The sequence below is a fragment of the Mustela nivalis genome, assembly GCF_964662115.1.
Source record: "Mustela nivalis genome assembly, contig: HAP1_SCAFFOLD_2565, whole genome shotgun sequence".
NCBI lineage: Eukaryota > Metazoa > Chordata > Mammalia > Carnivora > Mustelidae > Mustela > Mustela nivalis.
In genome coordinates this window covers 12,207-37,086 of record NW_028134100.1, presented here as the reverse complement: position 1 = coordinate 37,086, position 24,880 = coordinate 12,207, and the positions used below count along the sequence as shown (strand labels likewise).

Below are 24,880 nucleotides of genomic sequence, written 5' to 3'. Positions count from 1 at the left end.
AAAAAACATGTATCCTACAAATGGATATAAAAAGAAAGCCAGAATAGTAATACTTATATTGGACAAAATAGAATCTAAAAGAACGACTGCAGTAAAAGACAAGAGCACTATATCATAATGAAGAGGACAATCTGACAGGAAGAAGAACTATTGTAAATATTTATGCATCCAATATGGGATCACCCATGTACATAAAACAATTAATGACTAACATAAAAGATAATAGTACAATAATAGTAGGGTCCTTTAATTTTATTATATATGTTTTAAATGAAATTCATTTCTTTTATTCCCACTTGCAAAAGTATCCATGAAGACAATGTACAATTCGGATATTTTAGGAAGGAATAGAAATAATCAATAGTTGGGTACTTTAACTCACCACTTACATCAATGGACAGATCAGAAAGTCAACAAAGAAACAGTGGCTTTATATGATGCACTGGACTAGATGGACTAAGGAGATATATTCAAAATATTCCATCCTTAAACAACAGAATAACACATTCTGGAACATTCTGTAGAATAGATCGCATGTTAGGCAACAAAACAAGTCTTTTTTTAAAATTTAATTTTTTTTCAGTGTTCCCAAATTCATTGTTTATGCACCACACCCAGTGCTCCATGCAATACGTGCCCTCCATAATCCACAAAACCGGTCTTAATAAATACAAGAAGACTGAAGTCATACCATGCACCTTTTCTGATCACAATACTATTAAATTTGAAGTCAGCCATAGGTAACAATCTGAAAGACCACAAATACATGTTGGTTAAGTAACATTCTACTAAACAATGAATGGACCAACAAGGAAATAAGAGAATAAATTTTTAAAAATACATGGAAGCAAATGAAAATGAAAACACAATTGCCCAAACTTTTGAGATACAGTAAATATGGTTCTAAGAGGGAAGTATATAGATAGCAATGCAGGCCTACCTCAAGAAATAAGAAAAATCTACAACAACCTAACCATCACCTAAAGAAGCTAGAAAAAGAACAACAAATGAAGCCTAAAGGCAGCAGAAGGAAGGAGATAATAAAAATTAGAGCAGTAGTAGTAGTAGGTAGCTCAGTTGGTTAAGCAGCAGACTCTTGATTTCAGCTCAGGTCATGATCTCAGAGTCCTGGAATTGAACCCTGCTTTTGGCTCTGTGCTCAGCAGGGAGTCTACTTGAGGATTCTCTCTCTCCCTCTCCATTTGACCCTCTTCCCGCTTTCTCTCTCTCTCAAATACATTAAAAAAAAAAAAAAAACTAGAGCAGAAGTAAACACTATAGAAACCTTAAAAAGAAAAAAATAGGAGAGATCAATGAAACCAGGAGCTGGTTCCTTGAAAAAATTAATAAAACCGATAAGGCTTTAGCCAGAGTTATCAGAAAGAAGAGAAAAAGGACCCCAATAAAATCACAGATGAGAGAGGAGAAATAACAATCAACACCACAGAAATGCAAACAATTATAAAATCATATTATGAACGACTATATGCCAACAATTTGGATGATGTAGAAGAAATGGATAAATTCCTAGAAACATATAAATTACCAGAACTGAAACAAGAATAGAAAATTTGAACAGACTGACAACCAGCAAAGAAATGGAATCATTAATCCAAAAACTATGAACAAACACAAGTCCAGGACCAGAGGCAAATTCTACTGAGCATTTTAAAGGAAGAGTTAGTACCTATTCTCAAACTATTCCAAAAAGTAGAAAAGGAATCTGAGAGTTTTGAAGTGGTGGTGGGGGGGGAGGTTGGGGTACCAGGTGGTGGGTATTATAGAGGGCACAATTGCATGGAGCACTGGGTGTGGTGAAAAAATAATGAATACTGGTTTTCTGAAAATAAATTAATTAAAAAAAACCTTCAAAAAGTAGGTTTAGAAGGAATATACTTCAACATAATAAAGGCCATATATAAAAAATGCACGGGTAATGACATCCTAAATGGGGGAAAACAGAAAGAAAAACTTCTTAGGTCTTGCTTCTAGTTATGGGCGTCTTCTCATTAGCACTGTTTGTCATTATTAAATTAATCTTAGGGCCACCTCGGTGACTAAGATGGTTAAGTGTCTGCCTTCGGCTCAGGTCATGATCTCCCGGTCCTGGGATCGAGTCCTATTTCAGGCTCCCAGCTCAGCAGGGAGTCTGCTTCTCCCTCTCCTCTGCCTCTCCCCCTGCTGGTTCTCTGTCTCTCTGTATCTCTCCCAAATGAATAAATATTTTAAAATTAAAAAAAATTAATCTTACCCTTCTTTTACTTCCCACTTAAATGGAGACCAATTTCTAATATATAAATTATGTATCTTATTAACTCTTTTTGCATTCCATTTTTCTATCTGTTTGTTTTTTCTTAACAAACTCCCCAAAGTTTAGTGGCTTAAATAAATAACGTTTATTTTGTTCACAAATCTACTGTTAGGAAAAGTGTGGCTAGGACAGCTTGTTCTCTTCCCCTAGCTTCAGGTGGGGCAGCTGAAAGGCTTGGGGCTGGAACTGTTTGAAGATTTGTTCACTCATATCTGGTGGTGTTGATGCTGGCTATTGTCTAGGACTATAGTTGGGGCAGGCAGCCAAAACACTTACATGGGCACACCTAGACACTTTGTGGCCTGAATTTTCTTACAAGATGGGGGGCTAAATTCCAATCCAAAAAAGCTGCCTGAACTGCAGAGCAAGGCAGAAGCTCTATTGTCTTTTGTAACCTAGCCTTGGAATACACAGAGCATCACATTCACCATATTCTGTTAGGAGAAAGTCACAAAGGTAGGCCCATGGTCTTTTTTTTTTTTTAATGGGATGAATATTTAAAAAGCTATAGACACATTTTAAAAGCAGCATGATTTAACCACTGGCCACAATTTTTTGTATTCCTCCCACATGAAAAATACACTTGCCTCCCCCCTCCCATACCTCCCACAAATCTCAGTTCTTCATTGGGTTTGGGCTTGAGTCCCAAGATCTTACCATCTTAATCAGGTACAGCAGGGATAAGGTGCCTGAAGTGTAGTCCCTTGAGTGCAAGTCCCCTCCATCTGAACACTTGGGAATTAAGGAAGACAGTTCTCTACCACTCAAAATGGAACACTCTGGTAACCTGTTAAGGACTCTCCCATTGAAAGAAAATGGGAGGCACACTAGTCCATAGCAGTTTTGAAACACAGCCTGAAGCATGCTGTCAGTTCTTCAGTGAGGACTTAGTCCTAACCATGGGAATGCTTCTCCATGGTTGTTTGCTTTACTTTTTGAGCTCTCGGTTCTGTCCTTTTCATGAGGAATGACCTGTGTTTGTAGCTGCTTTTTCAGCCTTCTTCCTCCTGGTGGGAATTCTAAGACTCAAGGCCTATTTTTAGTTTGTACTATCTTGGTCTCTTTTAGTCCAAGCTCGCAAACAGTGTTTTTGCTACTATAATTCTCTTAGTTTTTTGAGTTTTCCATGAATACGATTTGATTTCATGCCATTAGAAAAGCCATTCTCCTGGGTCTTTTGAAATAAGCTTTCACCTCAGGTTTCCTGTGCAGCTCTCATTTGACAATGCCTTTCAAATTCTCACACTCTTAAGATCCTTAAAGAAATTTGAGGCACACCTTAAGTCCTTCTCAAGTCTTAATAAAGGGTTTATAGTTTTGGTTTCATCCATAGGCCATGTCTACCTGGATTTGCTTTTAACCCAGAAACCATTTCTTTATTTTAGCATTATTTGAGAATACAGCATGTGGAGAGGCTATAAATGAGGGAACAGATAGATGAACCCAGTAAGTCCTGGTTCCTTCATATTGAATAGTCTTTCTTTAGCTTATCTCTCCTACCAGATTTACATTCATGTGGTTTGTGGCACAAGTTCCTTTTCCCTCTAGTGTCATTTTCTTCACTTGTCTAGAAGCCTTTGCTGTAAGCCCCTTCAAGGGACATCAGGTTTCCACTCACAGTCTCTTGGAAACCCATTTGGTTTTCATTCTTACTCTTCTCTACTTCTCACTCTTACTCTTCTTTCAGGTTCCACCCACCTCCTGGTTCAAAGAAGGTTTAGTTTCAGTTTTTTGGTTTTCTTTTTTAATGGCAGCACCCCATTTTAATGTCAGTATCTGTGCCAGTTATTTATTGCCATATAATAAACCATCTCAAAACCTAGTGGCTCAAAAACAGCATTTATCTTGTTCACAAATCTTTGGACAAGGCTGAGTAAGACCAACTCATTTCTTATTCATTTGGCATCACCTAGGATGACTGGAAACTGGGAACTAGAATCATCTAAAACCTTTTTCATGCACATGTTTGGCTGTTGAGGCTGGCTTTTGGCTAGGATGTTAGCTTGGGCAGTCTCAGCTGGAATATTTGCATGAAGACTCTCTAGGTACCCTGGGCTTTCCCACAACAGCTGGATTCTAAGGGGGAGGTTTCCTAGAAGAAGAAAGTCATATGGAAGCTATATCACATTTTCTTACCTCACCTTAAAAATCACACAGCAGCTCTTCCATATTCTGTTCACTAGGAACCAGTTACTAAGGCCAGCACATATGAAAGGGAGGGATTGTCACGGGAGAAGTGTCAGTTTATAAACCCACCACATCCACTTGTCTTTCCAGTCATATTTAAAGGAAAGGAGTTCTTCCCAACTCAGCATCACTGAAACTCCAGCAAGTTTTTTGGTTGTTTTCATTGCTTAGTATATTCTCTTAGTTTGTGGGAAGTATCAAAGGATTGTAACACTGTCGAGTTAAAGAATATTTTTTAATCCAAAAATATATGAATCATCTCACTAAATTTTTCCCCACTACTATTTTTCTTTTTTACTGAGAGATGTGATTTCTTAATCTTGTGAATCATTTCTCCTCAGAATGCAATTCAAATTAGCATAAGACATTTGTAATTCAGAAAAAAGGCTTATGGCAATAGAATCAGCATTTATAGATTCATTAATTAGAGTCTTATTTTCAATGTCTTATTTTGGTAAGCATTTATTGGCTCAGACCTACATAAGTCAATATGGTATTCCTAAAACTTCTTTAAAAATTATGGAGTACATGGGCACCTGGGTGGCTCAGTTAAGTGCCTTTGGCTTGGGTCGTGATCCTGGGATGCTGGGATTGAGCCACATGCTTGGCTTCCTGATCAGTGGGGAGTCTGTTTCTCCCTCTCCCTGCTCTTGTGCTCTTGCTGTCTTGCTCTCTCTCCCTCTCAAATACAGATATAAAATTTTTAAAAATATTATGGGGCATTAAGATGAGGGAAGGGTTAAGAGACTTTCTACTAAGACGTGACTTACAGTTATCTTATGGAGGAAAAATCTGAAACAATCAGAAAAATAAAAGTATAACAATTAAATAGAAATGTGTGGCAAAGAGGATGACAGCAGAGATCGATTTTAGCAACTCTTAGTGGTTTGAATTTTGTTCATTTTCTGAGTTATTTGAGGTTCTGCATTCCAAGACTGTACTACAATATAGATAATGTTTTGTTGAAAATGAACTTATTTTAAGATTTGAGCACCTGCCCGGAGCAGTCAGTAATGTATGTGACTCTTGATCTTGGGGGTGTGAGTTCAAGCCCCATATTTGGTGCAGATATTTAAAATCTTTGAAAAAATTTTGGGCTCTTAGTTTTGCATTAGACTCTTTTCACTTTACTTCCAAACTGTATTATTTTATTCATGCAGGTGGATGATCTTACAGCAAGAAACCAGGTTCTTTTTAAGGAATTATCATCTATGAAAGAAATACAAACAAAATGTGAAGAGCTAGAAAAGAATAAAAAGAAGTTGGAACAACAAGTAGTAAAGCTCAGAAGTTGTGTAGAAGTCAACATGTTAAAATATAGTGAAATGGAACAATATAAACGGGATTTTGAAGAAACTACAAGATTGAACGTAGCAGAAAAATTAAAAGAAGTTGATCTATTTTTAGAGGTTAATTTATTTGTCTATAAAATGTTTTAATTCATTTAACTGCAAATTACATTTTGGTTATATGCAGTGTAGAGTTTTCCTCTACTTCCTTTATAGCAATTTGGTAAATTTCTGGAAGCATTTGTTCCTTCCCTTTAAAATTTTTAGTTTTCATTATTATTCACACTAATTGATCTTTCAGAATGATTCACTGTAGAAAGTCATTTTATTTTTTAAGACCAGTTAGTATAAAACAAGGCGATTGAGAGGAAAAGAAAAAACTGTGCTTTAAAAATTTTGATCATGTGGTACATGGGTGGCTCAGTCAGTTGCTTGTTTGGGCTCCATTCTGGGCATTCCTACATAAAAGAAGAAATGGTACCATACTTGGATTATTCCTTTTTTTAAAATATTAATTATCTTATTTACTTATTTGGAAAGCAGGAGTGGGGGATGGACAGGTAGAGAGAAAATTCCAGGCATATTTCATGCTGAGTAGGACACAGGGCTTTATCCCAGGACCCTGAGAACACTAGCAGAAACCAAGCGTCAGGCACTCAGATGACTGAGTCAGCCAGGCACTCCAGGTACCTCTCTTATTCTTAAGTTGTATTGTTCACTTTTTAAAAATTTAAATGATTTTATTATTCTTTGAATTATCAGATTGCATGAGCTCTAATGTAAGAATGAACATTATTCACATTTAATTCAGGTTCACATTAGTGATAAATATTTTACATTTCAGCTTTTTTTTTTCACTTTAAAAATTTCTCTCTGAATCATTGACACAAAACTAAAAGAAAGAAATATACTGTAATTACCCAGGTTGTAACAATTTTAAAACTATGCTTTTGATTTGCTTTAGATGCAAGTAGCATTTCAAGAAAGCTTAGCACAGGTAAGAGAAAAAAATTATGCTTCAGGAAGACGTCAAATGGAACTCAGAATTAAAGAGCTGGAATTTGAATTATCCAAAATGAAAAATTCTCAAGATGCTACTCAAACAGAATTGGACTTATACAAGCACCTCTACCAAGAAGAAGTAACACATCGAATGTCATTGACAAATGAACTGAACAAGTAAGTTAAAACAATCATAGAAAGTAGAGTTAGCTTATTAATTTGCCTCTAAACCATACTTTTTATGGAGCCATGTTAATGAGATCAGTAGTAAGTGAAAGCCAACTAGATAGTATAATTTTGAAAAATGATGTTTGTAAATGAACTTATTGTCGAAATGCTTGTCCAAGTCAGTTTGAATTTCTCTCTCTCTCTCTCTCTCTCTCTTTTTTTTTTTTTGGTTTTAAATGTTTTTATTTTTTTCCGTTGCATATTTTCAGTTAATCTGATCTCCTAGTCTTTAAACTAATTGTTGGAAGGTTTATAATTTAGACAGCATATTATTACAAAATTGTCAGAATTACCCTAAATAGAAATGAGTTTATTAATAAATATTTATCAATGTTAGTTTATTTTTGGAAGAGTACATCTTTAACCCAAAATGTCAAGATGGAAATGGTAGATTCCACCCCCAGTACCTTGGTATCTGTGTTATAACCTAATTGCCTCTGGAGCTGTTTCAGTTCTTTCTGATCACAACCCTGCCATCTACTTGTCCTCTAGCAATTGTTCATCTAAATTTTTCCTCAGTGCCAAATGCTCAATCTCTCTGAGGTAATGTGTGAAATGTACAAGAGTGGTGAAAGCCAATGCTTGAAAAATGTCTTTGAGGGATTTTTAAAATTTTTATTTTCCTTTAAATATTTTACATATTTATTTGACAGAGAGAGAGAGAGCAAGTGAGCACAAGCAGAGGGGAGCAACAGGCAGAGGGTGAGGGAGAAGCAGCTCCCTCAAGCAGGGAGCCCAGTGTGGGGCTCAATTCAAGGACTGTGGGGTCCTGACCTGAGTTGAAGGCAGATGGTTAACTGACCGAGCCACCCAGACCCCCAGGATTGTTTATTTTTGCAGCTCTAAACTGGTTTACTAAGTATAAGTATGTATCATGGCATCCCCAAGAATCTTTTAAGTACAACCATTCCAGAAGGCAGCAGGTATAACCTGTTAGTCCATGAACATCACTGATAGCCATTTCTCTCCCTCCTTAATTTGAATTACTTGTTAGTTAGGAACCCTAGAAATATATGTACTTCTTTAGAACAGTTTTAAACCTATAATTTTACATAGTGGGTCTTCTCTGTCACATTTACCATGTTAAAACACTATTTAATGGCACATTCTGTTTACTATTATGGAAACTTAAAAAATGCAAGTAATTTAGGACTGATTCGGGGAGAAATGAAATACTAAGCATTGTGTTTTGTTATCTGAACAGGACTAGTGCGGTCAATATGAGGCCAGCCCCATATCTGCCTTATGGCATAAATGTTAATAATAATAGCTCGCTATTCAATAGAGATTTTTCTCTAAGAGAAAACATGGTGATTGGTACCTCAAACTCAAGGCGTTCAAGTAATGACATCGATACTTACATCACCAAGGTTAGTTATATTATTTTTCCTTTTTTTCCTTGGGTTTCAGATTCCTGATATAATTTTTGTTTTTAATTTGGTAAAATTCTGAGTTGTTTAGCTAACTAATACACACTAAGTAAAAGTCATAATTATTTGTGCTAATAAAGAAATGAGACAGAAATTTTGATTTTTTTCTTAGATCCTGGAACTCTTACTTTCAAGAGATACCTATTATAACCTTTATCAATAAATATAACTAAACTGACATTTTATTTTTTTTCAAGATTTTATTTATTTTAGAGAGAGAGTGTACAAGAGGGGGAGAGAGTGTGAGATTCTCAAGCAGACTTCCTGCTGAGTGTGGAACCCTCCATGGGGCCCAGTCTTACAATTCTAAGATCATAACATGAGCCAAAAACAAGAGTCAGACACTTGACTAAGTTACCCAGGCACCCCAAAATGGACACATTTGAAATTTCTTAAAAACCTACATCTAAATTCGATTTTAGAAAGTAACTTTTATTGCTCACTAATGAAATTTATACTTAGATGCTTTGATTAATTTCCTGGTTGGCAATGGTTCATAACAATTGTAAAGTTTGCTATTACCCATTATTCCCACCCCTATGTATAAGTGAACAATAAGAATCCAAACACATAATCACATATGGATATTTATTATTTAAAAGAGCCTATGATAAGTCCTTTTTATGAATAAAATAAAATAAAATAAGAGATTAATTTTTCTTTTTCAGTTGTAATTGCTGTCATTTTCTCACCTGAGAGTACATCCTTAATTGTTGTGTTACTTGGAGCATTTTTTAAAACTTATAACACTTCTATTTCAATTTTTACAAAATGTCCTGCTGAGCAATTGGTAGAGCATTTTCTAAATCGCTAAATCAAATCAAACAGATACAGGATTCTTCTTCTCTCTCTCTCTCTTTTTTTTTAGAGAGATAGAGAGGGTGAGAGAGAGTACATGCAAGCTGGCAGTGGGGGGTGAGGTGCAGAGTGTAAGCAGGCTGCATACTCAGTGCAGAGCCTGATGCAGGGCTCAGTCTCAGCAATCCCGAGATCATGACCTGAACCAAAGTCAAGATCAGATCTTTAACTGACTGAGCCACCCAGGTGCCCCCAAATGGAATTTTAAAAATGAAGTTCACATATATCTACCTTGCCATCACTTGAATGACTGATGACTAAGATGGGAATAATAGGGAGTCTCTAAGTAGCAGCTGGTTTCCATTGTGTATCATTGTTATTAAAATATCCATTTCAATCAATGTACATAGGTTTATGGTTTTGAAAGTATATTCATGGTCTTACTAATGTAGACAAAAGTAGCATAGGCTCATGGTAAGTGAGGCCTCAATCTTGTTCTTTCATTTGGTTTACTTATTGTCTTGCTCTCATCCCTCCTAATTTGAGGACTTTCTTTAGTGATCACAATGAAGTTCATATATAACATCCCATGCATATAGAAGTCTTTAAGTTGATGGTTACTTAAGTTCAAACACATTTTAAAAACACTACATTTTTCCACCCCACCTTGTTTTATGTATTTGATGTCTTAGTTTACATCTTTTTATTTTGTGTATCTCTGAACTAATTACTGTAGATACAATTGTTGTTACTACTTTTGTCTTTTAACATTCATACCGACTTTATAAAACTGATCTATTACTTTTATTGTATGTTTGCTTTTAGTAATAAAACTCTTTCATAATTTTCTTATTTCTAGTTATGGCTTTGTCTTTCTTTATTCTTTCTTTCTTTTAATCTATTTTTGAGAGCAAGCAAGAGAGAACACAGATGGGAGGGGAGGGCCACAGAAAGAGGGAGAAGCAGACTCCCTGAGCATGGGGCCTGGTGTGGGGCTTGATCCTAGGAGGTCCCTTAACCTGTCCTCATTTTAAAAATTTTCTTGTCTTTTTGTTTTTTGGCTTGGATGGCTTCTGCTGCCCTGTCCCGTAGATCACTGATCTGTTCATCTGCAGCTTTTAATCTGCTGTTGATTCCCTCTGGTGTATTTTTTCTTTTCAGTTATTGTATTTTTCAGCTCTGATTGGTTCTTCATTATATTTTCTCTTTGTTGAGGTTCTCACTGAATCCATCCATTCTCCAAAGTTTGCTGAGCATTTTTATGACCATTTCTTTGAACTCTTTATCAGGGATATTAGTTATCTCTGTTTCATTAGTTATTTTTCTGAAGCATTGTATTGTTCTTTCATTTGGAACATATTCCTCTATCTCCTCATTTTGTCTTACTTTCTGATTATTTCTTAAATTGTTCTTTTCAGCTTTTTTCCCTCTTTAACGTATGTTGCTTTGAATAATGAATGTTAGGTATAAAGTCAAGGAAGAAGAAACCATTTCTAAGTATTGTCTGATCATTTTTCTTGTTGGAACTATGGTGGAGTAGGTGGCAGATGACATTGCTCTTCTTTTTCTGAGTTGAGAACACAGGAGTCAGGCAGCTGGAGACAAGCTTAGTGACTTGAATACATAGTAACAACTTGGAGGATCTGTCTTAGGTATGTAGCCACAGCGAACTTCCTAATACTTTATTTCAAATTAGGCACTTCCACACAGAGTTGTAAATGGAAGGAACAGATGTTTGATGCCCATCCCACAAAGATGAAAGCAGACCTCAATTCATGTTACTATGGCAGGCATAGTTTTACAAAGAAGAGATTTGGAAGCACATAGCATTGCTTAGTGCCTTCTCCCAAATTCACCCACTAGGTAAATCTCCTTTCCTGTCATGAAGAAGGTAAAGAAGTGTTCTCACATGGAAATGAAGGTTTACCTATAATTTCTGAGTGGATTTAATTTATAATTAAAGTTAATCGTGTCTTTTGTACATATGAACTAATGGAGAAGCTAGATGGCAAAGAGAAATCTGTTCAGTGTTTTAAATTTTGCTATAAATAACTCACAACATAGGTAACTCATTTGTTGATTGATTTTGATAAACCAAGTTTTATTTGAAGGAAATGAATAATTCTTTCAAGGAAGAATTTCCTCAGTTTCAGGTTCTTTCGTTCAATTAAAGATTTTCTTCTTCAAGTTCTGTGTCCCTTCAAGTTAAAAAAAATTGTGCTTATAGGGCACCTGGGTGTCTCAGTGGGTTAATCCTCTGCCTTCGACTCAGGTCATGATCCCAGGGTCCTGGGATTGAGTCCCACACTGGGCTCGCTGCTCAGCAGGGAGCCTGCTTCTTCCTCTCTCTCTGCCTGCCTCTCTGCCTACTTGTGATTTCTCTCTCTGTGTGTCAAATAAATAAAAATCTTTAAAAAAATTTATGCTTATAAATTGAATATATTGACTGTTACTAATAGGAGTTAAGGTAACTTCCTTCCTTTATTTCTGTTCATGACTGTAAAAAATTATGGTTAGAAAGCTGTTTTCTGCCTAATGCTTTAACTTTATTGAACCACATGACAAAGGTTTATGTATTCATTTTCTTTGAGTTCTAGTTAAAAATGCATGTATTTTTCCTGAATATCAGAAAGGAACTCTCATAAAACACTAGGCTCAGTAAGAACTAAAACACATGCCTGGCTTGCAATGAGGTGGTTTTTTGACCTCAGGCAAACTACAATCTTTCTGAAGCCTTTTTGTCTCTTATGTAAAATTAGGGACTTTGACTAAGTTAGTGACTTTTATACTGCTGGGGGAAAATTTTTTTTTAAAAGATTTTATTTATTTATTTGACAGAGAGAGATCACAAGTAGGCACAGAGGCAGGCAGAGAGAGAGGAAGGGAAGCACGCCCCCTGCCGAGCAGAGAGCCCAATGCAGAACTTAATCCCAGGACCCTGAGATCATGACCTGAGCTGAAGGCAGCAGCTTAAACCACTGAGCAACCCAGGTGCCCTGGGGAAAAATTTTTTTCCCAAAGAATAGAACTTAGCTTTTTAAAAAAAATTATTTATTTTCAGCATAACAGTATTCATTGTTTTTGCACCACACCCAATGCTCCACGAAATCTGTGCTCTCTCTAATACCCACCACCTGGTTCCCCCAACCTCCGACCCCCCGCCCCTTCAAAACCATCAGATTGATTTTCAGAGTCCATAGTCTGGGTATTTACCTTAAAGATAGAGATATAGTGAAAAGAAGGGCCATCTGCACCCCAATGTTTATAGCAGCAATGGCTACGGTCGCCAAACTGTGGAAAGAACCAAGATGCCCTTCAATGGATGAATGGATAAGGAAGACATGGTCCATATACACTATGGAGTATTATGCCTCCATCAGAAGGATGAATACCCAACTTTTGTAGCAACATGGACGGGACTGGAAGAGATTATGCTGAGTGAAATAAGTCAAGCAGAGAGAGTCAATTTTCATATGGTTTCACTTAGTTGTGGAGCATAACAAATAGCATGGAGGACAAGGGGAGATGGAGAGGAGAAGGGTGTTGAGGGAAATTGGAAGGGCAGGTGAACCATTTTGCATTAAACTGTATTATATAAAACAGAGACAAGTAGACCTGTTTAGCTAAAGGAGAAAGGAGACTACACCTATAGACTTCCTTGTCCCTCAATCCTGCTATGTCCCATTGGACCCTAAGATTTCTATGAGCCATAGTTTGAAAACTAACAGTTATGAGAAAACCCTTCTAGTTAATAATTCTTTGAATTAAAATTTGCTGATACATTGAACATTGTTTTTCTGTGTATAATTTTCTTACCCTCCTAATTTTTTGATAAATGGAAAAGTATAAATAAAATTGCAAATGCGTTCTCCTTATTAGTGGACTTCAAGCTATTTCTACATCTAAACACAGTTCTCTCCAGGAAATAAAGGTCACAGAAGTAAATATTTAGGAAATTATGGGGGAAAAGATAGTAACATTACATTGGTAATTCCTTGTCATGTCATATAAAAATATTTTATATTTTACATAGTATTGATTAATGGTATTATAAAATTGCTTCAATAAAAGTTTTTCCCATCAAGTGGTATTGAGTTATTAGTTTTAAAAGGCTGTCTAGTAATATTGTCAGATTATTAATTTATAAGGCCAGAATAGAATGGTATTGTCAAAAAATGTTATGATTCCTCAAAAAATTAAAAATAGAAATGCAGTACAATTCAGTAATTCCACTACTGGGTATTTACCCAAAGAAAATGAAAACACTAATTTGAAAAGTTATATGCACCCCTATGTCTTTTGAAACATTATTTACAATAACCAAAGTATGGAAGCAACCTCAGTGTCCATCAATAGATGAATAGATGAATAAAGAAGATGTGATATATATATATATATATATATATATATATTCAGCTATAAAAAAGAATGGGATCTTGCCATTTGTGACAACATTGATAGACCTAGTATTATGCTAAGTGAAATAATGCAGAGAAAGGCCTATACCATATGATTTCGCTTCTGCATGGAATCTAAAAAACTAAACTACTAATAGCCTACTGGTGACTGGAAGCCTTACTTATAACATAAATAGTTCATTAACACAGGTTTTGTACTTTACATATATTATATACTATATTCTCACAATAAAGCTAGAGAAAAAATGTTAATGAGAAAAACATAAGAGAAAATACACTAAAATACAGTATCAAAAAAGTCCATGTGTAAGTAGACCTGCACCATTCAAACCCATATTGGTCAAGAGTCAGCTGTATATTATAAGTATTCCCATTTAGAATTTTCTTACTCATGAAAGGTATCCTCTCTCTGAATGCCCAAGATGTGGTCTAATGTAGGGTACCAAGTGGTGCGTGGGTGGCTTACCTGGTTAAGTGACTGCCTTCAGCTTAGCTCATGATTCCTTGGTCCTGGGATAGAGCCCCACTTCAGGCTGTCTGCTAAGTGGGGAGTCTGCTACTTTCTCCCCCTCTGCCTCTTCCCCAACTCATGCTCTCTATCTCTCATTTTGTCTCAAATAAATAAATAAATAAATAAATAAATAAATAAAATTGCTGGCATAAACATTGGTGTTCAGGTGCCCCTTTGGATCAATATATTTATATCTTTGAGATCAACCCATAGTAGTGCAATTGCTGTGTCGTTGGGTATCTCTATTTTCAGCTCTTTGAGGATCCACCATACTGTTTTCCAGAGTGGCTGTATCAGCTTATATTCCTACCAACAGTGTAAGCGGTTTCTGCTTTCTCTGCATGCTTGACAACATCTGTTGTTTCCTGACTTGTTCATTTTAGCCATTCTGACAGGTGTGAGATAATATCTCATTGTGCTTTTAATTTGTATTAATTTCCCTGATGCCAAGTGATGTTGAGCATTTTTTTCATGTCTGTTGCCCATTTGTGTGTCTTCTTTGGAGAAATGTCTGTTCATTTCTTCTACCAATTTCTTGACTGGATTGTTTGTTTTTCGGGTGTTGAGTTTGATAAGTTCTTTATGGATTTTGGATACTAGCCCCTTATCTAATATGTTCAATTGCAAATATCATTTTCCATTCTGTACGTCATCTTTTTATGTTGTCAGGTGCTTCCTTTGCTATGCAAAACCTTTTTATCTTGATGAAGTCTTTGTTTCCCTTGCCTTTGGAGATGTTTGTAGCAAGAAGTTGCTTTGGCCAGAGTCAGAGAGAATACAACCTGTGTTCTCTTTTAGGATTTTTTTTAAATTTTTTCAATTTATTTATTTTCAGAAAAACAGTATTCATTATTTTTTCCACCACACCCAGTGCTCCATGCAATCCGTACCCTCTATAATACCCAACACCTGTTACCCCAACCTCCCACATCCCCGCCACTTCAAACCCCTCAGATTGTTTTTCAGAGTCCATAGTCTCTCATGATTCACCTCCCCTTCCAATTTACCCCAACTCCTGTCTCACATGTAGGTCTTACATTCATTTTGAATCTTATTTTTGTGTGTGGTGTAAGAAGATGGTCCAGTTTCATTCTTCTACTTGTGGTTGTCCAGTTTTCCCAACACCATTTGTTGGAATGACTGTCTTTTGTTCCATTGGACATTCTTTCCTGCTTTGTCACAGATTAGTTGACCATAGAGTTGAGGGTCCATTTCTGGGCTCTCTATTCTGTTCCATTGACCTGTGTGTCTGTTTTTGTGCCTATACCATACTGTCTTGATGATGACAGCTTTGTCATAGAGCTTGAAGTCCGGAATTGTGATGCCACCAGCTTTGGTTTCCTTTTTTGACATTCCTTTGGCTATTTGACGTGTTTCCTGGTTCCATACAAATCTTAGGATTATTTGTACCAGTTCTGAAAAAAATGCTGATGGTATTCTGATAGGGATTGTGTTGAACGTATAGATTGCTCTGGGAAGCATAGACATTTTAACAGAATTTGTTCTTCCAATCCATGAGCATGGAAGGTTTTTCCATTTCTTTGTGTCTTCCTCGGTTTCTCTCGTGAGTGTTTGATAGTTTATCGAAGAGGCAAGTACCGATCCCTTGCCTCTTTGGTTGGGTTTATTCCTAGGTATCTTAATGGTTTTTGGTGCAATTGTAAATGGCTTTGACTGCTTAATTTCTCTTTCTTCTATCTCATTGTTGGTGTATAGAAATATAACTGATTTCTGTGCATTAATTTTATATCCTGCCACTTTGCTGAATTTCTGTAGGACTTCTAACAATTTTAGGGTGGAGTCTTTTGGGTTTTCTACATAGAGTATCACATCATCTGCAAAGAGTGAGAGTTTGACTTCTTGCTGATCCAGATGCCTTTATTTCTTTTTGTTGTATGATTGCTGAGGCTAGGGCCTCTAGTACTATGCTGAACAACAGTGGTGAGAGTAGCCATTTATGCCGTGTTCCTGACCTTAGGAGTGAAGCTCTCAGTTTTTCCCCATTGAAAAACAATACTCGCTGTGGGCTATTTGTAGATGGCTTTATGATGTTGAGGTATGTTCCCTCTATCCCTGCACCATGAAGAGTTTTAATCAAGAAGGGATGCTGTACTTTGTCACGTGGTTTTTCTGCCACTATTGAGAGTATCATATGGTTCTTGTTCTTTCTTTTATTAACATATTGTGTCACATTGATTGAGTTGTGGATGTTGAACCACCCTTGCAGACCAGGAACAAATCCCACTTATTCATGGTGAATAATCCTTTTAATGTACTGTTGGATCCTGTTGGCTAGTATCTTGGTGAGAATTTTTGCATCTGTGTTCATCAGCAGTATTGGTTTGTAATTCTCATTTTTGGTGGGGTCTTTGTGTGGTTTTGGGATCAAGGTAATGCTGGCCTCATAGAGTTTAGAAGTTTTCTGTCCATTTTTATTTTTTGAGACAGCTTCAGAAGAATAGGTGTTCATTCCTCTTTAAATGTTTGGTCGAACTCTCCAGGGAAGCCATCTGTCCCTGGAGTTTTCTTTGTTGGGAGATTTTTGATGACTGCTTCAGTTTCCTTGCTGGTTATGGGTCTGTTCAGGTTTTTCTGTTACTCTTTCTTCCAGATTGCCTAATTTGTTGGCAAATAGTTGTTCATTATACGTTCTCAAAATTGTGTTTCCTTGGTGTTGGTTGTGATCTCTCTTCTTTCATTTGTGATTTTGTTAATTTGGGTACTTTCTCTTTTCTTTTTGAAAAGTCTGGGCAGGGGTTTATTGATCCTATTCTTTCAAAGAGCCAGCTCCTAGTGTTGCTGTGTTCTACTGTACTTTCCGTTTCTTTTTCATTGATTTCTGCTCTGGTTATTATTAATTCGCCTCTCCTGCGGGATTTAGGCTTTCTTTGCTGTTGTTTCTCCAGGTCCTTTAGGGGGAAGGTTAGGTTGTATATTTATGACCTTTCTTATTTCTTGAGAAGGCTTGTATTGCTCTATACTTCCCTCGTCAGGACTTCCTTGGCTGCATCCCAAAGATTTTGAATGGTTGTGTTTTCAAATTCCTTTGTTCCATGAATTCTTTTACTTGTTCTTTAACTTCCTGGTTGACCCATTCATTCTTTAGTCGGATGCACTTTAACCTCTGTGTATTTGAGTTCTTCCCAAATTTCCTCTTGTGATTGAGTCAAGCTTGAAGCGACTGTGTTCTGGAAATATGCAGGGAATGATCCCAAACTTTTGGTACTGGTTGAGACCTGATTTGTGACCCAATATGTGATCTCTACTAAAGAAAGTTCCCTGTGCACTGGAGAATATGTATTCTGTGGCTTTGGGATAGAGTGCTCTGAATTTATCTGTGAAGTCCATCTGGTCCAATGTGTCATTCGAACCCCTTGTGTCCTTGTTTATCTTCTGCTTAGATGACCTGTCCATTGCAGTGAGTGAGGTGTAGAAGTCCCCTATTTATTGAATCATGCTCAATGTGTTTCTTTAATTTTGTTATTAGTTGGCTTATGTAATTGGCTGCTCCTATGTTAGGAGCAAAAACTCTTGACAATCGTTAGATCTTCTTTTTGGAGAGATCCTTTAATTATGATAGTGTCTTTCCAAATCTCTTATGATGTCCTTCGGCTTAAAATCTAATTTATCTGATAGAAGGATTGCCACCCTGGCTTTCTTTTGATGTCAACTAGCATGGTAAATTGTTTTCCACCCCCTCGCTTTCAATCTGGAGGTGTCCTTGGGTCTAAAATGAATCTCTCGCAGATAGCATATTGATGGGTCTTGCTTTTTTTTATCCAATCTGATACCCTATGTCTTTTGATTGGGGAATGTGGCCCATTAATTTTCAGGGTATTATCGAAAGATATGAATTGAGTTGCCATTGTATTACCTGTAATGTCATTGTTTCTGTAGATTGTTTCCTTTCTAGTGTATCTCACTTTGAGGCTCTCGCTTTGCTTAAAGGATCCCCATTACTATTTCTTGCAGGGCTGGTTTGGTGGTCACAGTTTTTTTAGTTTCTGTTTGTCCTGGCAACTCTTTATCTTTCCTTCTATTTTGAATGAGAACCTTGCTGAATAAAGTATTCTTGGCTGCATATTGTTCTGGTTTAGCACCCTGACTATACCTTGCCAGTCTTTTCTGGCATGTCCTGAGCTGCTTTCTGGATTTTCTCTTTGTCTCTGAAATTTGCAAGCTTCACTACTATATGTCGAAGTGTTGGCCTATTCTTATTGATGTTGAAGGAGGTTCTCTGTGCCTCCTGGATTTGAATGCCTTTTTCCTTCCCTGGATTATGGAGGTTCTCTGCTATAATTTCTCTGATATACCTTCTGCCACACCTCCTTTCCTCCTCTTCTGGGATCCCAGTTATTCTAATATTGTTTTGGTTTATGGTGTCACTTATTTCTTGAATTCTCCCCTCGTGATCCAGTAATTGTTTATCTATCTTTTTTTATCAACTTCTTTATTCTTCATCATTTTGTTTTCTATCTCACTAGTTCTTTCTGTTTCGTTTATCCTACCCGTTAGAGCCTCCAATTTTTTAAATTTGAAATAGTTAATATTTATTAGTTAATTATAGCTCAGTAAGTCTATAAAAGATAAGAAGTGTTTTATTTCACCATTACCCATTATGTATGTGATGAATTTTTAAAATTTCTATTCAGTTAGCTGATACATGATATATCAGTTTCAGATATAATGTTCAGTTAACCATCAGTTGTATATAATACCCAGTGCTTTACACATCACCTGCCCTCTTTCATGCCCATCACCCAATTACCTACCCCATCCTACCTCCTCTTCAGCAAACATCTGTTTTATTTTCCTATAGTTGAGACTCTCATGATTTGTCTCCCTCTTTGATTTCTTCTATTTAGTGTTCCCTCCCTTCCCTTATGATTCTATGCACTGTTTCTTATATTCCCCATATGTATGAAACAATAAGATAATTGTCTTTCTGTTATTGACTTATTTCTCTCAGTATAGTGACCTACATTTCCATCTACATCAATGTAAATTGTAAGAGTTCATCCTTTTTGATGGCTTTGTAATATTCCATTGTATTTATATATACACCACATCTTCTTTATCCATTCCTCTGTTGATGGACATTTGGGTTCTTTCCACAGTTTGGCTATTGTGGAGATTGCTTCTATAAACATTGGTGTCCAGGTGCCCCTTCAGATCAGTATGTTTGCATCTTTGGGGTAAATACCTTGCAGTACAATTACTGGGTCATATTTTTAACTTCTTGAGGAAACTCCATACTGTTTCTGGAGGCAGAGCCTCCATTTTTTTATTGCATCTCCTCAATAACCTTTTGATTTCAGCTTGGTAATATTTATGTTCTTTTATTTCTGCAGAAAGGGATTCTCCAGTGTCTTTTGTGCTTTGTTCAAGCCCAGCTAGTATTTTCATAGTTGTTATTCCATGTTCTAATTCTGTCATCTTACTTATATCCATACTGATTAGGTCCCTGACAGTCAGTAGTACCTCCTGTTCTCTTATTTCAGGTGAGTTTTTCCATTTAGTCATTCTGTCTAGAGAAGAACAGAAAACGAGAGAACAAAATACTAAAATAACAACAACCCCAGAGAAATAAAATTTTACCAATCAGAAGAGACCAGAAACCAAAATAAATAAATAAATAAAATAAAAATTAAAAAAGAGAGAGAATATAATCAGGTGATGAGAACAGAACAATACACTAGATTCTGTGTATATTTTAGTCTGTTTGCTGGAGGAAACTACATCCCAAAATTGTAAAGAAAGAAAAAAATATATATAATCAAAAATAAAGTTAAACACTATGAAAGGATAGAATGTAACTATAAAAATTGAAATAAAAAAATTTAAAAACCCGAGTTGATAAAATGAGAAATTAGTTGAAATGGAAAAAAAAAAAGAAAATTAAACTAGAAAGATTAAGGAGCCATGAGTCCTATATAGTATTTTCCCCCAGCACTAGAGTTTTGGAGTTCTCTATGATTGGTTAAAGTTGATCCTAGCGCTAAGTTCTTGCTGATTTTCTGGGGGAGGAGCCTTTGAACTTTAGCTGATTCTTGGAGGTCTTCACCCTGGTGGTATTGCACTGCCCTTGCCAGGGGGCAGGCTAAGTAAGGGCTTCCAGATTCCTCTTTGTGGCTTTTGTTCTCTGATGGTTTTCCACACCACTTGAGAGGATTAGAATGAAAATGTGAGCCTCCCAGTGTCCAGCCCTAGAGCTGAAAGTGGGCACACTCCACTCTTCAGGGTGCCCTCACAGAAAATCTGTCAATCACTCTTGTCTCCCTGATTTCTGTATTCACTCTCTGCATGCTCAACCTTTGAACATTTTTATCTCAGCCATGCTACCCCCTTTGGAGTTTCCAAACTTTTCAGTCTCCTGTGGCAAGCCTTCATGCTGCTCCTAGAGGGGAAGGGAGGGAGGTCTTGCCCTGGCTTTTCTGTGTGTTGGGCCCTTACCCTAAGAGCAGTTACCCAACGGGATGTGGTTTGTGGTTAATGGCAACACTGAGCTGAAAGCCCCCTCCTCTGCTCTTTGATTGCATCTGGCTTCCCTGCTAAAACACCTGGGAACTCTCCCATACTCAGGCACCCCATTCTTTCTGTGACCCCAGGGATCCTGAGATCAGGCAGTTCTACCAAGGATTCCGACCTACTTCTCCACCTGAGTGCTTTTCAAACAGGGATGTCTCTCATCAGATTAGACTTATAAAAGTTTCAGTTTGCATGCCACTGCTATATCACTTTCTGATAAGCGGTTTATGCACCCCACCCCACCAACAGTTTAGCTTCCCATGTATCACCTTGGATTCACTTCTCCATGCCACACCTCCTACCTTGCAGAACATGGTCACTTTTCTATTTGTAGAATTATAACAGTTCTTTTCTTAGATCTCAGGTTGAGTTCACAGGTGTTCAGAATGATTTGAAAACTCTAGCTGAATTCCAGGGACTGGACAAAACTATGGTCCCCTACGCCTCTGCCATATTCCTCCACTTCCAGAAATTTTGTATATTTAATAGACCAGTATTAATTGTACTTTTTATCAGATTTATCTAAATAGCATTACCTGTATTTCTTCTGTTACCTAAGATTAAAAAACGTAGGGGTTTATTTTATTTATGTGATTATCTTTCTATTTAAGCAATCCCTAACTTAGTCTCTAGTAGTGGTTTTTTTTATATTAAATTTTTTTTAATTAATTTCTTTTCAGTGTAACAGAATTCATTGTTTATTCACCATACCCAGTGCTCCATGCAATCCATGCCCTCCATAATACCCACCACCTGGCTCCCCCAACCTACCACCCCCAGCCCCTTCAAAACTGTCATTGTTTTTCAGAGTCCATAGTCTCTCATGGTTCATCTCCCCTTCCAATTTCCCTCAACTCCCTTTTCCTCTTGAGAGTCCATTATCATATGGTTTCACTTATTTGTGGAGCATAACAACATGGAGGACATAATAGTGTTATTTTAAGTTCACATTTCATAAGATATATATAATTCCTACAGTAAAGTCTCTTGTTTAACTTGAACATTATAAATAATATTTGACTAATTTCAGGCGCTGCAGGAGTTTGACGAAACTCTAACTAGAGCAGCAAAGGAAGGTATGTTGCCAAATTTCTGAATTAAGGTGGTCATTGATTTCTGAAGTAAACTATGAATACTAAATGGCATTGTTTTCTATTGTTTGGATAATGGTACTATGTTAAAATTTTTAATATATATCTAATAAAATGTAAAACATAAACATAATGAGATATATATTTATTCCTCATTTAGTCATTGTTTCAGACTTAAAAAAAAAATCTCCAAATGCCTATTTATCTGTTATTTCAAGCTGTAATCTTCCTTCACTTTGGCCATCCCTCTGGAACTGTAAACCTAAATATGTGGGCTTTCTCAAATCCTTGTTTCTGCTAATGATATAAACATCCTCCCCCCCCCCAAAAAAAGAAGTCTTGTCTTAGGTAATAGTTAAGCAATTATAGTTCAAATAGCTGTCACTTGACAGGTGACATTTAAATCTTCAGTCATTGATTTTGTCATTGATTTATCATTTGCCATTGGGTAAAATTCCAAGCTCCATACATGGAATAAAAACACCCAAATCAGTTTGGTTCTTGCCAGATTTTTCAGCCTTCTCTATTTCTAACATTTACCCTACTCTGCAGCTTTGCTCTCCCACCTCTTCAGCATCAACTACTTGCAGTTCCACAAGTGTTCTTTCTCACTCTCTGTGTACATTCTTTGTATATGCATCTTCCCTCTACCTACATGCTTCTTCCCTGTCCTTCAGGTATCAGCTTACATATCCCCTCCACCAAAAAGCAGACAATATTGATAGAAAACTAGGATTTTCCTTCTGTGAGTTCTTATGTTCAACGCTGAAACTTGCCTGCTTGATTTTTCAGTCTGTCCTATATGATCTGCTCTGTTATCATCTTGTAATGAGAAAAACAGAAGCTCTGATATTTATCCACAATAGCTATTACCTCAGTGGGCAACCATGAGCAAAATATATTTAAAAGTGATCTTGTAGAAGCAATCAGGTGGCTTGTTGGTCTGGAAGGTTCCCCTCTCTTCCTAAAGACAGGAGACTTTTCTGCTGGTCGTGACCATAAAAATCCAATGGGCCCTGCCATACTTGACCACAGAGATAAGAATAGATGAATGAGGTAAGCAGGATGGCTGGGAAGTAGGAGTAGGCGCCCTTTCAACCTGTATCCTAAAGTGAGCTGATTACCTTCCAAAGAACTCCAATCACCCACAAAATCAGCCTATATCAGAATTATACACATCTGGATCTCTACCGGAGCAGAAGACGCTAGTGGGCAGTCTTTTTGTTTATCTGTTTTTGTTTGTATACTTCATCAATCTTACCTTGGGGCCCATTTGGGCTGAACCTTCTCTTTTATCTTCCCTTTCTTCCCTGTCTCTCTTTCTCTCTCTTTCTTTTCTTTTCTTTTCTTTTTTCTCTCATTTGGGTGGGGAATCCTGATTGCTCAGAAGCGTTCCCGGGTGCACCTTGACTGCACCACGGTCGATACATCCAGCTACATCCATTCAGCCATCTCTCACCAAGATGACTAGGAGGAGGAATGCCCAACAGAAGAAAAATACAGAGGATGAGCCTTTTGCAACAGAGCTAACAGCTATCAACATAGACAATATGTCAGAAAGAGAATTTAGGCTAACAATTATCCAGGCATAGTTAGGTTGGAGAAAGCCATGAATGATCAAATGGAACCGATTAGGGCTGAATTGAAAGCAAAGAGAGATCATGTTTTTAATGTTAGGGAAGAGCTGAAAGCTACCAGGAATGAGCTTCACAATGCTCTCAATGAGTTCCAATCTAATCTAAATTCTCTCTAAAGCTAGGGTAACTGAGACAGAAGACAGAATTAGTGATCTGGAGGACAAACTTAAAGAGTCAGGAGGAAGCCTGGAACAAACAGCTTAGAAGCTATGAAAACAGAATCAGGGAAATAAAGGATGCCATGAAACATTTCAATGTCAGAATTATTGGAATCCCTGAAGGGGAGGAGAAAGAAAGAATTCTGGAAGATATAGTGGAACAAGTTCTTCATCAAAATTTTCCCAATCATGCTAATGGAACCAGCATTCATGTACTAGAGGCTGAACGGTCTCCACCCGACTATAGATTCCAGAAAAACATCAAGGCACCTGATAGTCAAATAGAGGAATCATAAATGTAGATATAATCTCTAGAAAGCCGCTAGGTCAAAAAGGCTCCTTACGTACAAAGGAAAGCCCATCAGAAAACGTCAGACCTGTCCACAGAGACCTGGCAAGCCAGAAAGGTCTGGAAAGATATATTCAGGGCACTAAGTGAGAAGAACATGCAGCCAAGTATACTTTATCCAGCAAGAGTGACATTCAAAATGGATGGAGAGATAAATAGTTTCCAAGACCGGCAAGTCTTAAAAGACTATGCAACCACCAAGCCAACACTGCAGGAAATATTAAGGGGGTTCTGTAAAAGCAGAATGAACCTAAGAATAGCATTGAACAGAAATATAGAGACAATCTACAGAAAGAAAGGCTTCAAAGGTAACACAATGTCAATAAAAATGTATCTATGAATAATCACTCTCAATGTGAATGGCCTAAATGCACCCATAAAATGACACAGGGTTGCAGATTGGATAAAACAACAGGACCCATCCATATGTTGTCTACAAGAGACCCATTTTGAACCTGAAGATACACCCAGACTGAAAATGAAGGGATGGAGAGGCATCTTACATGCCAATGGGCCTCAAAAGAAGGCCGGGGTAGTGATTCTCATATAAGACAAATTAGATTTTAAACTAAAGACTGTAGTCAGAGATACAGAGGGACACTACATCATTCTAAATGGAGTATCCACCAAGATGATCTAACAATTGGAAATATCTATGTCCCCAACACGAGAGCAGCCAATTACATAAGAAAACTGTTAATCAAGATAGTCATTGATATGAATACACTAATCGTAGGAGATCTTAACATGCCTCTCTCAGAAATAGATCATCAAAGTGGAAAATCATTAAAGAAAAAAGAGCATTGAATGACACATTGGACCAGATAGACCTCATAGATATATACAAAACATTCCACCCTAAAACAACAGAATACACATTCTTCTCAAGTGCACATGGAACCTTCTCCAGAATAAACCACATACTGGGTCACAAATCAGGATT

The 24,880-nt window shown here is 37.0% G+C and overlaps 1 protein-coding gene across 1 annotated transcript in view; it reads left to right on the top strand.

The window, feature by feature from the left end:
- LOC309858479 (ankyrin repeat domain-containing protein 26-like) overlaps positions 1 to 24,880 on the top strand; it is a gene marked incomplete at both ends in the record, with an annotated part of 36,874 nt that overhangs the window by 8,102 nt on the left and 3,892 nt on the right. The window contains 4 exons of the mRNA XM_082751155.1: positions 5,659 to 5,907; positions 6,752 to 6,966; positions 8,222 to 8,387; positions 21,733 to 21,778. Of these exons, the coding sequence (XP_082607281.1) occupies positions 5,659 to 5,907; positions 6,752 to 6,966; positions 8,222 to 8,387; positions 21,733 to 21,778 (676 nt within the window). The remainder of the gene's footprint in view (positions 1 to 5,658; positions 5,908 to 6,751; positions 6,967 to 8,221; positions 8,388 to 21,732; positions 21,779 to 24,880) is intronic.